At 41.4% G+C, this 15,231-nt stretch overlaps 1 protein-coding gene across 2 annotated transcripts in view; it reads left to right on the top strand.

Annotated features, from left to right (window-relative positions):
• MTHFD1L (methylenetetrahydrofolate dehydrogenase (NADP+ dependent) 1 like) overlaps positions 1-15,231 on the top strand; it is a 174,162-nt gene that overhangs the window by 44,556 nt on the left and 114,375 nt on the right. For both annotated transcript variants that reach the window (XM_065931123.1, XM_065931124.1), the window contains exons 12-16: positions 3,571-3,707; positions 5,993-6,039; positions 9,703-9,810; positions 10,987-11,061; positions 12,735-12,837. In XM_065931123.1, coding sequence (XP_065787195.1) covers positions 3,571-3,707; positions 5,993-6,039; positions 9,703-9,810; positions 10,987-11,061; positions 12,735-12,837 — 470 coding nt within the window. The remainder of the gene's footprint in view (positions 1-3,570; positions 3,708-5,992; positions 6,040-9,702; positions 9,811-10,986; positions 11,062-12,734; positions 12,838-15,231) is intronic.

Genomic DNA, 15,231 nt, shown 5'->3' with positions numbered 1-15,231 from the left:
AATTTTGGTCAGTGTAAAAATAACTGGATTGACTTTTCTAAAGTTTCGGTTTTCTGCTTTGGGTAATCATTTAAAGATCTGTGAGTTTTTCTTCTGTTCACATGACTTGCAGAGCAGAACAAAATATTTAGAAGCAACCAGGGACTTTGAACTGTTGGCCTCAGTCAGTTGTGATGGGAAACACAACCGAGTGAACCACGATTACCCATTTTTATCATTAGGTTTAAAAAGGTTTTGAAAAAACCTTCCAAATCCTGCAGATGCCTGGGATGAGCATTACGTATTCAAATCCTCTTTAAGCAAAGAACTTTGGAGTTCATGGTTCAACCCATGGCTAATGGCAATAATACTGTCCAACAGGATTCTAGATCTCAAGAAATGGATCAATTTTATGACTTCTTTCTGCATAAGCAATCTCTTTGACCTTTAAGTAAATGCTAAGCTTCTTTTAGTATGAGTCCAAAATGTCACGAGAACTTTCCAGGTGGCTCAGTGGCAAAAAGACTCTGCCTGCCAAGCAGAAGATGCAGTTTGATTCCTGGGTCAGGAAGATTCCCCTTGAGAAGTAAACAGCAACCCACAACAGTATTCTTGCCTGGGAAATCCCATGGACAAAGGAGCCTGGTGGACTGTGGTCCATGGGATCACAGATTCGGACATGACTTACCGACTCAACAACAACCACAAATTGTCACAGAGTACTTTAGTTCATTGTTCACCCGTAGTTGACAATGAATAACATTTTGTCTTAGGAAAGGTGTCATTTCTCTTCCTAACGTGTTTTGCTCATCTGTACTTGGACGTGTGACAGAAACGCAATAGAAATAGTCCTTCACTTCAGCACACTTGTAGTAATAATACTCTCAGAAAAGTTAGAGAATAAACATGAAATGGTTCCCGTGGGAGGGAGCAGGTGACTCTCAGGGAGAAGATGAAGAAGATAATGAAGCAAAGCCACAGTTCCGTCTCCATGAAGTTCTTACAGGAAAGGAAATTAGGTTAACATGGCGCTTGTCCTTTCCTAAGTCAACTGAATCATTGGGAACCTGAGCTAAAGATTGTGAGACAACAATTAAGCCAAATTTTGATGCCAAATGTAGGAATGAGGCAAAGTAAAATTTTTATTGTAACCCTCTTTTAATCGCTCCCCATAAATACTTCCTACTTTCTGGTTTTCCTGAATTGTATTAGTTGGCAGAACGCAAAGCAGTCCTGTGTTTCTAATTAAGAGTTGGATGGTTAGCTGAAGCTTTTGGGAGGTCATCTCTGGGTGTGTCTGCTTTTGGCTCTCTCCAGCAGCGATGTGAGTGATCCTTGGGGATGAAAATATAATCCTTCTTGTGACATATTTAAGTCAAGCCTGTATTCAAGTAAAGCCGGTATTCCTTTGCAGGCCGTAGGGCCACTACAGTACTTAACCCACCCTACGTGTGACCTGCATTTTCTTGAAGATCATGACGCCTGTGGCTTTTGGCTGGAGCTGTGCTTCTCTGAGCAGCGTTCTGGTGGGCTCACCAGCTATGTTGTCGCTAAATTGAGTGACTGATTATCACTGGACCACCTTTGAGGCTGTGGCCACTTCCTCGGTCCCCCTGTCCCACCTGTGTCCCCTGTCAAGGCTTCCCTCTCATTCTTAATTTCCTTTTGCTCTTTTCTTCCAACTGTCCCCTTAGAGACAGTGTTCTTAACAATTCTGTCTTTATCCCTTTTGTCCTTTCTTAACTCTTACTGAGTGGTCATCCCCATTCCCATGCTTTATATGACTCATTGTCCATAAGAACTTACATCCATAGAGATAACCTAGTGACATCAGACCATTTGCCTGGATTTAATTTCCTGGTTTATTCATCCGTGTGGCCTTGAGCAGGTTGCTTAAAATTGCTGTGCCTCGGTGTCCTCATTTATCAAATGAAGATAAAAATTAACCCAGTAAATGTAAAGCACAGGACCTAGGATATGAATTACCCCAAACTGATTACTTTTATCTGGCTAATGCTTATTCATTTGTCAGGTATCAGATGTCACTTCCTCCAGGAAGTCTTCTTGATGTCCCAGATCTAATTAGATCATCCTTCTGCATACTCTCAAGATACAGTCTTACTGCCATTTCCCCTGTCTCAGCATTTCTCAGATTCATTGTAAATGCCGGTTTAGCTCTCCATATCTCCCATCGGCTGTGTGGCTTCCTGCTAGCTCAGACAGTAAAGAATCTGCCTGCAATGCAGGAGTACCAAGTTTGATCCCTGGGTTGGGGAAAATCCTCTGGAGAAGGGAATGGCAACTCACTCGAGTATTCTTGCCTGGAGAATCCCACAGACAGAGGAGTCTAGCGGGCTACAGTTTGTGGGTTCACAAACAGTCAGACGTGACTGAGCAGCTAACCCTACACTACTACTATCTCCCATTGTCTATAAGCTCTGTGAGGCCAGCAGTGGAGTCCAACATGGCTATCATTGTGTCCCCAGGGTCTGATAACCTGGACTTAGTGCCAGTCAAGATATATTTGCTGAAAGAATGATTGTATAGCCGCGGTGGTCTGAGATAGTTGTGTTGCTTCTTTGTGGTCACATCGCTGCATTTTGCAGGTCAGAAAACTCTGTCATCAGTTTTGCTGTGTTTGAGTGTCCCAGACAATTTGGCTCATACCCTCTAACTCATAGAAGACTAAACTGTAAGCCCAAAGAAGTTTTAAAAACTTGTAGCACTGATTAGAATATGCTAAGGAATAATTTCATGGGTTTTTTCTTGGGAATGTAATAACTCATCTGACCTGTTTCTTCTACTGTGATGTGAACGTGTGATGCTTGGCTTTTTAGGGTGTGTACACAATGGTGAGCCCCCAGAGCAGAGGTGACCTCCTTAGTGTGTTTAGGGGCTGTGGACTTATTCCTTCTAAATATTTGAGGGGTTGTTTTGTGGAAAGGGAGTCGGCTAAGTGTGTCTGTAGGAGGCTACAGGAATGCTAACATCCCTGCTTTAGGACAAAGAACTTGTCTAACTGTAAAAGTTATCATGAAATGAATGGGCCACCCTGGAGGTAATGAGCCTTCAGCCTGGTTTGTGTTCAAATATGGCTAGAAAAGCCACGGACATTGATGGCAAGAAGGAGATAGATGAGTGGGGACATTAGAGTCCCATCTAATGGACAAGTCTGGCCACACGTCACCGTGTATGAACCATTGACTTAGGCTCGGTGCCCACATAACACCCTCAGTAAATGGCCCTGGAAGAACAAATGCCAAATGATCCATCAGCAAGAAATGACATCAGCTTAATTATTAAATCACTTTGATAGATAAGTTTATGCCATTTCCTGAAGTTGATAATGTTATTGGCACTACTGCTAAATAACTTTTCTTAATTGGCTCTCTTGTATCTGTATCTTGACTTTTAAGTGTGGACTTTGTGATGTAAATGAACCACAAAGGTCCAAGGAAGTTGAGTGATTCAGGGATTTTGGCATGGCCTGGTCTCTGCTGGTCTCCTTCGATTGATTCTTGTACCATAGATTGATTTTGCATAAGTTGTCTAGAAAACATTATTAAAGTTACTGTTTTTCCCCCAAATCAGGATCACACCCACCCCTCTTGGAGAAGGAAAAAGTACAGTTACAATTGGGCTTGTACAGGCATTGACTGCGCATCTGAACGTCAACTCCTTTGCCTGTCTCAGGCAGCCTTCTCAAGGACCGACATTTGGAGTTAAAGGTAATTTATTTAACAGCTAGTATATACATTGGAAAAGACCCGGATACTGGGAAGGATTGAGGGGAGAAGGAAAAGGAGGGGACAGAGGATGAGCTGGTGGGATGGCATCATTGACTCAGTGGACATGAGTTGGGGCAAACTCTGGGAGACAGTGAAGGACCGGGAAGCCAGACGTGCCACAGTCCACGGGCTCTCAATGAGTCAGACATGACCAAACGACTGAACAGCAATAACAACAGATACTTTTCAGAGCAAAATTCATCACCAGCAAATGTGGAACTGGTCCATTTCGTCCCTACAAGCACGCCCCACTCCCCAACGCACCACCCTACACTCAGTAGGTGGAGGTCTCCTGGACTTGGTCCTCCTGCCGAGAGAACTGCAGGCGGAGGTCTGAGTGGGGGTCCCCAGGAAACCCATCCCCTTCCCTCACTCAGACAGTGATCCATCCAGCTTTTGCTCAGGATTCCAGCCTTGAACAGAAGCCCTCCATTTCAACAGTTCCTTCTCTGCTGAGTGGTTTTAAAATGCTGCCGTTCATACCGTTGTTTTATCATCCCTGCCAAGGTAGAGGTGTTTCCATCGAAACAGTTAGAGACCCCTAGGTCGGCCCCCAAGCCTTATCTCATCAGAGCTGCCGTGTGGGGCCGCAGGAGCTCTGGAAGCTGACTGTGGACTGGGACATGAGATGAAATTCCCCTGTGGCTGTGGGTGTGCTGAGATTTGGCTCCTACACGTTCACTCATCCTTTTTCATCGATTTATCATGAATCATTCTTCAGCTCACTTTGTAACAGCATTCATGCCGCAGTTCTTGTTCTCAGTACTTTGTGGTTTTTAGCAGTATTATATTTATATTTGCTGCTACAAGTATTAATAACTCCTAACTTTAAGTACTCTTAGAATGTCATGTATTATGTAGTGCAGTGAACACTAGACTTGGACAAGAAGGCTGGGGTTTTCTTTGTGGCTATCTTTCTTACCGCTGTGTGACCTTTAGCCAGTCATAACCTCTCTGAGCCACAATTGTAAAAGGCATATAGTACTAGGCTTACCAATTTGTTGTCAGGACCAAATAGGATATAATAATGGACGCAGAAGGTATTGTTTTAGGAAAGAGAAGTCTTTTTAATGTGATAACTTTACTATTTTGAAGGATAAGCATTATGACAAATCGTATATACTATTAACTAAAATAAACTGATAGTCTATAATCTGTAAATCTGTTTATCAGGTAGATTTTATTTAGGAAACATTTTTTGGTACTTAAATTCATGTGCATTTTATTTAAAAAAATTTTTTTTAATTTTTATTGAAGTGTAGGTGCTTTATAATGCTGTGCTAGTTTCTACTATACAACAAAATGAATCAGCCATATATTTACATATATCCCCTCCCTGTTGGGATGACCACAGAGCATTGAGTAGAGTTCCCGGAGCTGTACAGTCTGTTCTCAGTTAGAAAGCTAACATCTATTTTCTACATAGTATCAATAGTGTATATGTGTCAATGCCCATCCCCCAATTCATCCCACCCCCCTTTACCCCCCACTTAGTGTCCACATATTTGTTCTCTATGTGTGTTTCTGTTTCTGCTTTGCCAATAGGATTGTCTAGACCACATGTGCGTTTTGGATAAAGCATAGCCACATCTAATCATTAATGAAATAATCCCATGTTTGGTGCAACAGCATTTGCTATGTTAGGCTTGTGTGTGCTGTGTGCTTAGTCGCTCAGTGGTATCTGACTCTTTGTGACCCCATGGACTGTAGCCCACCAGACTCCTGTTCATGGGGATTCTCCAGGCAAGCATACGGGAGTGGGTTTCCATGCCCTCCTCCAGGGGATCTTCCCAGCCCAGGGATCGAACTCAGGTCTCCTGCATTGCAGGCATATTCTTTACTGCTTGAGCCACAAGAGAAGCCCCAGAAGACTGGAGTGGGTAGCCTATACTTTCTCCAGGGGGTCTTCCCGACCCAGGAGTTGAACTGGGGTCTCCTGCATTGCAGGTGAATTCTTTACCAGCTCAACTACCAGGGAAGCCCATATTATGCTTACCCTCCTCTAAACAAAGAGACCGAAGTCCTTCAGTTACAGAGTGGGGCGTGGGGTGAACGTCTCCCCTTTCTGTTCTGCTTTGCCATACCAGTAATGTCACTCACTGCCTGTACTTCTTACATCTTGGGGATACATGCCTCCCTGTTGGGTTTGGGGGATGGTTTCTCTGGGGCTCTTGTGTAGCTATACTTGGCGACTCATCTCAAATGCTACCTGCTCTGTTGTTTAGGAGGCGCTGCAGGTGGTGGATATGCCCAGGTCATCCCTATGGAGGAGGTAAGATTTCAAAGAGATGTGTCTTATGTGTCTGTTTTTCCCTCCTGGAACCTTATACACCCATAGTACTTTATCCTCCAACCCAAAGTCCTAAAGGATCTGAAAACCAGAAATGTTTGCATGACTCATTTAGGGGCAGAACCTGACATTTACTGTTAGGAGCTTCTTGTGGATTTTGTCTATGCTGCTTGTTGTAAATATTCATATATTTTTCTGCAGAAATACTGTTTTTGATTGATGGATGCTGACCTGGACCTTGCTTGGAATGTTTTAGAAATAGATTATGTACATCACACTACCTTTCTGCATTCCAAAAAATTCTGAGTCCCGAAACCCACCTCAGGGTTCTGGATGAAAAGATGCAGGGTTGTCTCTCCATCTGTTATTCTGCTGAATTCAGGAAGGCTGGACTCTCCACCTCTGTGGATTGAGACCTCGGAATCAAATCCAGCCGGCCGTCTGTATCCCCACATTCCACATCCATGGTTTTTAACAGTTGCAGCTTGAAAATACTCAGAAAAAAAATCTTTTTCCAGAAATTCCAAAAAGCAAAACTTCAATTTAATGCACACTGGCAGCTATTTCCATAACATTTACTTGGTATTGGGTATTTATGATAGGTAGTCTAGTGATGATTTAGATTATACTGGAGGATGTGTGTATGTTTGTATACAAATACTACCCTATTGGACATAAGGGACTTTGAGGGTCTGACTTTTGGTATCTGCGGGAGTCCGGAAACCAATTTCCCATGGAGGGATGACCATAGTTCCAAAGAAGAATGATCCAGAAGTGGCAATGGTGTCAATTCTTTTTTCTCCAAGATCACATTCTTCTACCCTGCATAACTCTTGCTGGTCCCCTGGATCTAACCCATGGCCAGGTCCCATCAGTTCCACTCTTTGCATCAGTCTCTTGGGTCAGGTCCTAAGGAACCTTCCTCAACCCGTGTCTGAGCAGGTTACTTTCCTATTGTGTTTGCCTCAACAGGGACTCCACCACTCTGTCCAGCACAACACAGCCGGCCCCCGTGTGCCCACGTTCCTGCCATCTCCCCATCCACCCGCCGTCTCAACTTCCCACACACCACGCTCTCTCTCCACCCTGTCAAGCTACTTGGATTCCTGCTCTCTTGTCTTTTGGATCAAAGTCTGGAAGATTTCCCCTTTCCTTTCCTGCTGTCCCTGCCTAGCTCACACATCCAGCTTCTACTCCATCCATCCAACACATCTCTTCCTTCTCCACGTTTACCCCACTGTGGTCCCACCGGCCTTGGGGAGTTGTAGCCCTTAGCACTTAGCAGAGCGTGCCCAGCGCTAGGAAATATGTGTTAGTTTTGTTGAAGGACAAAACCTGTCTGTCTGTGCTTAGTCACTTAGTCGTGTCCAATTCTTTGCAACCCCATGGCCTGTAGCCTGCCCGCCAGGCTCCTCTCTCCATGGATTTCCCAGACAAGAATACCAAAGTGGGTTGCCATTTCCTTCTCCGGGGATCTTTCCAACCCTGGGATCAAACTAATATCTCCTGTATCTCCTACATGGGCAGGTGGCTTCTTTACCACTGAGCCGCCTGGGAAGCCCTTTGTTCAAGGAATAGTTTTTTGTTTTTTTTAACCCATGGAGATCTTTAACTATCTTTAAATATGGGAGTGAGAACAAATCGTCCAAGGCTTTGCTGAGGACAGCCCTGGGCCCCACATTTGCAGGGGCATGAGTAATATTCACAAGCCAGGCTCTTCAGAGCCAGGGTCAGATTGGAGATGCAGTGTAAGGAATGTGGCCTGGGGAGCAGCTCAGGATTTTGCTGTCAAGGATGGAAATAGCCTTGGTGTTGCGTTGTCATGTGACATCACCTGCCGATGCCAAATGGAAGCGTAAAATAGTTAAGGCTATCTTATGATAGCTGAGTAGGTGAAACGCCGGCAGTTTGTTCTTGAATTTGAGGACCTCCAGTGTCTTCTCCATCTATCCATCCTCAGCTCTGAGCAGAGTGCCTGCTGGAGTGCCTATATTGCTTGTTCAGAAATTAATTTCTATTTTAAAAAACTACTTGTATGTGTTTTAAAATGATTGTTTCTTTACAAAAGTGAAAATCTGGAAGCAACTTAAATAAAAAATATTACATATGCATGACTATACAACCCCTGTGAACAAGTAGCCATACACAAACAAGATTATTACACAATATTTCTTTTTCTTTGCTTCTTTATTTTTTAAATTATGAAAATATGATAGCACATTTACAGGAGACTTGGAAAAAATAGAACTAAGTTACATATAGTTCTATGATGTAGTACAATTATTTTTTAAGTAGACAAATTAAGGTTTTTAGTTGAAGTTTTAATATCAAACTCTCAAAACTTAATAGAATGAATATACAGAAAAGTAGAAGGATATAGTAGACCTGAAAAGCAATATAAACCAATTCAATGTAATTAAGATTTATGCAATTTTCACACAACAGTAGGATACAAATTTTATTCAAGTTCCCATAGACTGTAAATTAGGAGTCACTGGAACATATCCAGGGACATAACAGCAGGTGCAAAAATTTCATGGTCTGAAGGTATTGAAATCATACAGAGGTTCTTTTATCAACATAAAGAAATACTGTATTGTAAAAAAAAAAAAAAAAATCAGGGAATTAACATGTGATGCAGTATTATTAACTAAAATACAGATTTTATTCAAATTTCACAAAATTTAATGCCAGGGTCCATTATTTATTTTCATACCTTATTCAAGATTCCAGATCATATTTAATTGCATTGAGCAGCTATAGCTGCATGCAACAAATTTTTATAAATTTTCTTTTCATTTTTCTACTATGACAAATATTTTCTAATTTCCCTTGTTATGTCTTATTAGATACACCCATTATTTAAAAGTGCACATTTCATTTCCAAATACATGGGATTTTTAAAGTATCTTTGATATTAATTTCTCATTTTAATACTAATTTCTCATTTAAAAGCTTTTTTCTCTTCCATCACCCCCTGTATTTTTTCAATCTTCTAACTTTACAGACGCTGTCAATGGCTAAGTCAAAGATCTCTCTTTTTAAATGTCACATTGCACTTGAAAATATGTGGGTTATTTTTAAATATCTTTTGATATTGATCTCTACAATATATTTTTAAAGAAAGAAGTTAACAAATTACAAATATGCTAATTCTACATGTAATAATCATGCGTGCACCTAAGATTAGAAGAAAAATAACAGAAATATGAAGTTGTGATGGTGATACATTTTTTTCTATTTCTTCAGCTGTCACATTTTGTATTTTTCTGTTTCTACTGTGTGTTCTATTCCCTGCCATATTGTCAAGTACATTTGATATGATACTATTTTCCTAATTATAAAACAGTACATAAAAGTACATGAGAAAAGAAAACCAAAATAAGGAAACCAATCATTAACTCCACCAGAATTGTTTCCCTCTTAACCTTAAAAAGGAATGATTTCCAATAGGAAGTCTGTGCACGTGTTCTTTGTTGTCAAGGGGAAGACCCTGACGTTGGTTTTTCTGATGCAGGCTTTGTAAAACACACCTAACCATTGTAGAGGTGTGTAATTAGCATATTATTTTGTTTATTCAGAAAGTCCTTCAGTACTGCGGATGGTTGTTTGAAGCAAGTTAAATGTTTTCATTTCATTTTCTAGTTCAACCTTCACCTTACTGGGGACATCCACGCCATTACCGCTGCCAATAATTTGCTGGCTGCCGCTATCGACGCAAGGATTTTGCATGAAAACACTCAAACAGATAAGGTGAGACAGGCCCCTTATTGGCCATTTTGGGCATCTTACCCTGGGAGACCTGGATTAAGAAGTTCGTGGAAAAACTTTTGGAGTCTCCAAGTTGTCTGAAATCCTATTCAAAATTTTGTGAATTAGTTATGTGTCCTTACTTCTCAAGGAGAGGATCTCTACTTCAGACAGATTCTCAAATGAGTTTCTGACCACTGCCAAGTTAATGGGAGAATTCTGCTAGTTGTACTTTTTAAGCCAAATAATCTTTGAGATGAACCTTTAATTTTAAAGGTAATTGGTAGACAAGTTTTCTTGGTTTTGCCCATAGGTATAATCTCTGATCTGTACTAAGGGGATTGGGGAGATTCTTTTTAAGATTCCCATGTTAGAGGCAGCTAGTCTCAACACCCTGTTAAACATGTCAGGCCTCCTTTTTGGATTAGGGTGTGCAGTCTGAGATATAGCTCACACAGGGAACACACTACCGCTGCTGTTGCTGCTAAGTCACTTCAGTCATGTTCGACTCTGCCACCCCAAAGACGGCAGCCCACCAGGCTCCCCTGTCCCTGGGATTCTCCCGGCAAGAACACTGGAGTGGCTTGCCATTTCCTTCTCTAATGCATGAAAGTGAAAAGTGAAAGCGAAGTCGCTCAGTCGTGTCCGACTCAGCAACCTCATGGACTGCAACCCACCAGGCTCCTCCGGCCATGGGATTCTCCAGGCAAGAGTACTGGAGTAGGTTGCCATTGCCTTCTCCGGGGGACATGCTACCAGATGCTAATCCTTCATAGATGCTAGTTCCTCACAGACATAGGTTGTGGATAAAAGTGGGAATTTTTGGCATATTTCACAAAAGTCCTGTCATCCTCCAATTAAACCTAGTCCTAGTGAGTTCTTGAAGCTGAAGGCAGCTATAGAGATAAATTTTAATTTGATAGTTAAAAGGCTGTAGATCAAGAAATATGTTTTCATGCAAGCTCTTTACAATGTGCATTATTTCAGATCCAGTTCAGATTTATTAAAATGACAGAACTTAAGTCTAAATTGTTTACTTTAGCCAAGAATTTTAATAGAGTCTCTAATCCAAACAGTTTGGTTATAAATGTAATGAACTTTGTCATATTGTGTAAATTGTCCACATTCATGGTTGGCCTTTAAACTTGTGTGAGTTTTGTTTTTGTTTTGTGTCTTTAGGCCCTATATAATCGACTGGTTCCTTCAGTGAATGGTGTTCGAGAATTTTCAAAAATTCAACTTGCTCGGCTGAAAGTAAGTTTTCAGTTAATGGTTCTTTAACAAAATAATACCCTGGAAACAAATCAAAAAATTGAAACCAGAAATCTTGAACTTGATTTGAGTTTTGGTTTTCAGATACTTTATACATACATATATATATATATATATAAAATATATATGAAACTCTTTAAAAAGGCAGAATGGTGTAGCAGAGTTTACATGGAACTAGATGCCTGAGTCCTGGATTCTGCACCAAAAAACTGGTGAACAAATTAGTTCTCTCTTGTAGATGTCAGCTTCTTCATCTATAAAGTGAGAGGACCACTTTGCTCAGAAATCTTGTCAACCAACAAATGAGGATAGCCAAGAGTCTCTTCCATAACATGTTTTAACTTTCTAGGGAAGCCTTTGAAAGTTCATCTATTTCATTTTTTATTGCAGCAAGATACTAAGATTGTATTTGTGGATGTGCTCTTAGTTCTTATCCATTTTGCCATTTTCTGGTGCTATTGCTACTTAACATCCCACGAATCACATGGATTTTCCCCTTACTTTTTTTCAGAAGTGAAAAAAGTAACTTTAATTTGCAACCATTAATTGGGGGAATTGGTTTAAAAAATTTATTCCCTGGCTTCTTCCTAAACCAAGTTCGATTTGTTGAGAACACACAATATACTATCCTCAGCAGCTCCAGCATTTGTATGGTTTCTGTTTCCCACATTCTTTGCTTCTACTTTGTTGTTGTCTAGTGTTTAAGTTGCGTCAGACTCTTTGCAAACCCGTAGACTGTAGCCCACCAGGCTGCTCTGTCCATGGGATTTCCCAGGCAAGAATACTGGAGTGAGTTTTCATTTGCTTCTTCAGGGCATCTTCCTGACCCAGGGATCAAACCTGCATCTCCTGCATTGGCAGACAGGTTTTTAGCACTGAGCCGCCAGGGAAGCCCTAAGAAAGACTTATCACAATAAATAATAAAAAGACATGAGCTCTTAGACTGTGTTCCTTAAGCGAAAGTCAAAATGTTTTTCAGCCCGGAACCTATCCTTCTGGTTAGAGGTTAAATTCTACTGTCAGGACTAAGCTCTCAGTATTTCTCCTTAACTTACCAAGGTGGCTGGCTTGTGGCAGACACTCTTATACATTATCAAAAAGCATTTTCTTAAAATGTTTCCTTTGTAGAAAGAGATGCATTTAAAGTTTTAATTCTTTTTCTAATGGGAATAGAAATGACTTGAAAACATAGACATAAAACTTAAATTATTGGGATTTGTATCAGAAAAGAAGAATTAATGAACTCAAGCATCAATTAGATGGACAGTTTATGCCCCTTCTGAGCACAGCATGAGGTGACCACATAACCTGAGGTCACGACAGGCAACTCGACACTTGTTCTTTGTATATTGTCACCTGCACCATCACCTGTTTGAGCAAACTCTGGGAGATGGTAAAGGACAGGGAAGCCTGGTGTGCTGCAGTCCACGGGGTCGCAGAGAATTGGACATGACTGAGCGACTAAACAATAACAATTACAAATATCCGTGTCTTCCATTTAGGGCATGTTTGGATTCTGACATTTATTTATGAATTAGCCTAACCTGCAATTTACTACAAGTTCAGCTTAGTTTTTAAAAAGGTTGTCCTAGTTACGGAGGAATTAAAGTAGAGACAATTTGATTACATCTTGCTTTGTTCTTCTTAACCACTAGAAACTGGGAATAAATAAGACTGACCCGAGTGCATTGACGGAAGAGGAAATGAGGAAATTTGCCCGTCTTGACATCGACCCCTCCACCATCACGTGGCAGAGAGGTGGGTGCTCGTGCCCGGATGGGGAGGGTAACACGTCCTCTAGCTGGCCCCTCTCTGTTGATTTCACAAACGCACGATTGTATTTCTTCCACTGTCTTCCCAGCTTGCATTGCACAATCGCTCCATTAACTTAGTCACTGTTGTTTTACCAGCCTTTCTCATCCTCATCTCCTAGTTGGGAGAAATAACTGTGCCCTTAGCTCATCCCAATCACCCCGCCTCTTCCAAATTTCCCAGGAAAAGTACTTTCTTCCTATCTCTTTTCTGGGCTCTTGTCTTCTGTTAGTGAGGGGACTGTCTGTGGCTCCCACTGCCTCTCTACCTGGCACCCTAATTTTAATTTCTTCCTTTCTCTTCCCTTACCAGCCAGGTCTGAGCCTCTCAGAAATTTCTGTTTTCAGTGAGGAATTTTTTTTCTCTGAGTATAATGCTTCCAGCCACTGATGAGAATCATCTCTAACACTTGAAATGTGGCATGAAGGGACTTCGGCCCTAGCCTTCCTGTTTCCCTCTTTGCTATGACATCCCCTCACCACTGCCACCCCACCCTGCTGTCTGCAACGGTGGGATGTGGGTGGAGTGGGCAGGAAGGCACTGAATGTGGAGTCAGGAGCCTTGAGTGGATGTCTCCCCTGCCACTAACTTAACTGCGTGACCCTGAGCAAAGCACATGCCTGTTCTGGCAAATGGAAATGGAGTTGATAATATATACTTCCAGGCATGTGAAAACAGCACTGGATAAAACCTATAGAGGAGTCAGATAGTGTGTATTCCTGATCCTTTCTTTGTTGTTCTCAGAGCTCCCCTCTCACTACCTTTCTGCATTTCTACACACCTTTTTTTTTTTTTAATTGAAGGATAATTGCTTTACAGAATTTTGTTATTTTCCATCAAACCTTAACTTGCATCAGCCACAGGTATACATATATCCGCTCCTTTTTGAACCTCCCTCCCATCTCCCCCATCCCACCCCTCTAGGTTGATACAGAGGCCCTGTTTGAGTTTCCTAAGACATACAGCAGGAGAGGGTGAGATGTGTGGAGAGAGTAACATGGAAACTTATATTACCATATGTAAAATAGATAGCTAACGGGAATTTGCTGTATGTCACTTTTTTTAAAAATTATGAGTAGATGCCTGATTTATTGCAGTTACCTTTTAATAGATTTTCTTACTTCCATTTCCAAACCCCACCCCCCACCTCCGCCCCATAACTCGGTGATTTCATAGTAATGGGGGAGATGTCCCTTTCTGAGAGCCTCCATCCGGGGTGGTTGATGCTCCACCCCACAGCCTGGCCTTCAGGACCACTGACCCGCATAAACACCTTTGCTTCCTATTTGCCTCGTCCCTCTGCCCCGGCCCCCGCTGGCCCATCCCATCCCATCTCCCATCTTGCCTTCCCAGACACAGCTCAGGACCACCCCACCTGCATGAGGTTCAACTCTTGGGAATCCATTCAACCTGTTCACTACAAATTTAGTGAGATGAAAAAGCAAGGACCAGAGAACCTGTCTTGCCTCTGTCATTTATGAGCCGTGTAACTCTGGACGAGTGAGTTACTCGCTTTCCTTGTCTGTAAATGAGTCATAATAGCAGCCTTTCCCTTGGACGGCTCTAGTGGGACGTGAGAGTACTTTCCAAACCCTGAAGCACCATCCAGATGGTCATTGTGGTAATAGTCGTAGGAGGTACTTTTTCTGTGTGTCTGTGTCTCCCAGACTCCTAACAGAGAGTAAAATCTCTTTAGAAAGTTCTAAATGTTTTTTTAAATTATCAAAGTAGTAGCATTATACAGATTTTAGTACTGTCTAAAAAAAATCAGGAACATTTTACTGTGCTATTAAAACTACTATTCATAGTTTTTCTGTGCACCTATGTTTTGTGTATAATTAGAGCTATAAAAATTTGTATCCTACTAGTTTCATTTATATCATAATAAGATATCTTTTATATCATGTTCCATTTTGTTAGTGACTATTATGGTCATTTTAAATGGTTCCAGAAGTCTTCTGTGAATGAACTACAACCTACTTAATCATATGTTGATTATTGAACAGACCAACATCATTTTTATTTTATCTTTTTGACTGCACCGTGGGGCACATGGGCTCTTAGTTCCCCAACTAGGGATTGAACCCACAATTCCTGCAGTGGAATCGCACAGCCTTAACCACTGGACTGCCAGGGAAGTCCCACCATCATCATTTTTAATTCCTGGTGTGAATATGTTTAGTATTTTATTGGGAATCTACTGGAAGGATTAATTATTCCAACACCATTGTATTCAAAAGGCATAGTCAACTTTTTCAAGGTATTTGTGAATTCATTTAATTCCTTAAAACGTATTGGAGGTGTACTTATAAGTGAAAAATTATGCAGGTGGAAATCAGT

This window comes from Muntiacus reevesi, chromosome 3 (assembly GCF_963930625.1).
Source record: "Muntiacus reevesi chromosome 3, mMunRee1.1, whole genome shotgun sequence".
NCBI lineage: Eukaryota > Metazoa > Chordata > Mammalia > Artiodactyla > Cervidae > Muntiacus > Muntiacus reevesi.
Note: the sequence above shows the minus strand (reverse complement) of the source record. Positions and strands in the feature narration are given on the sequence as shown.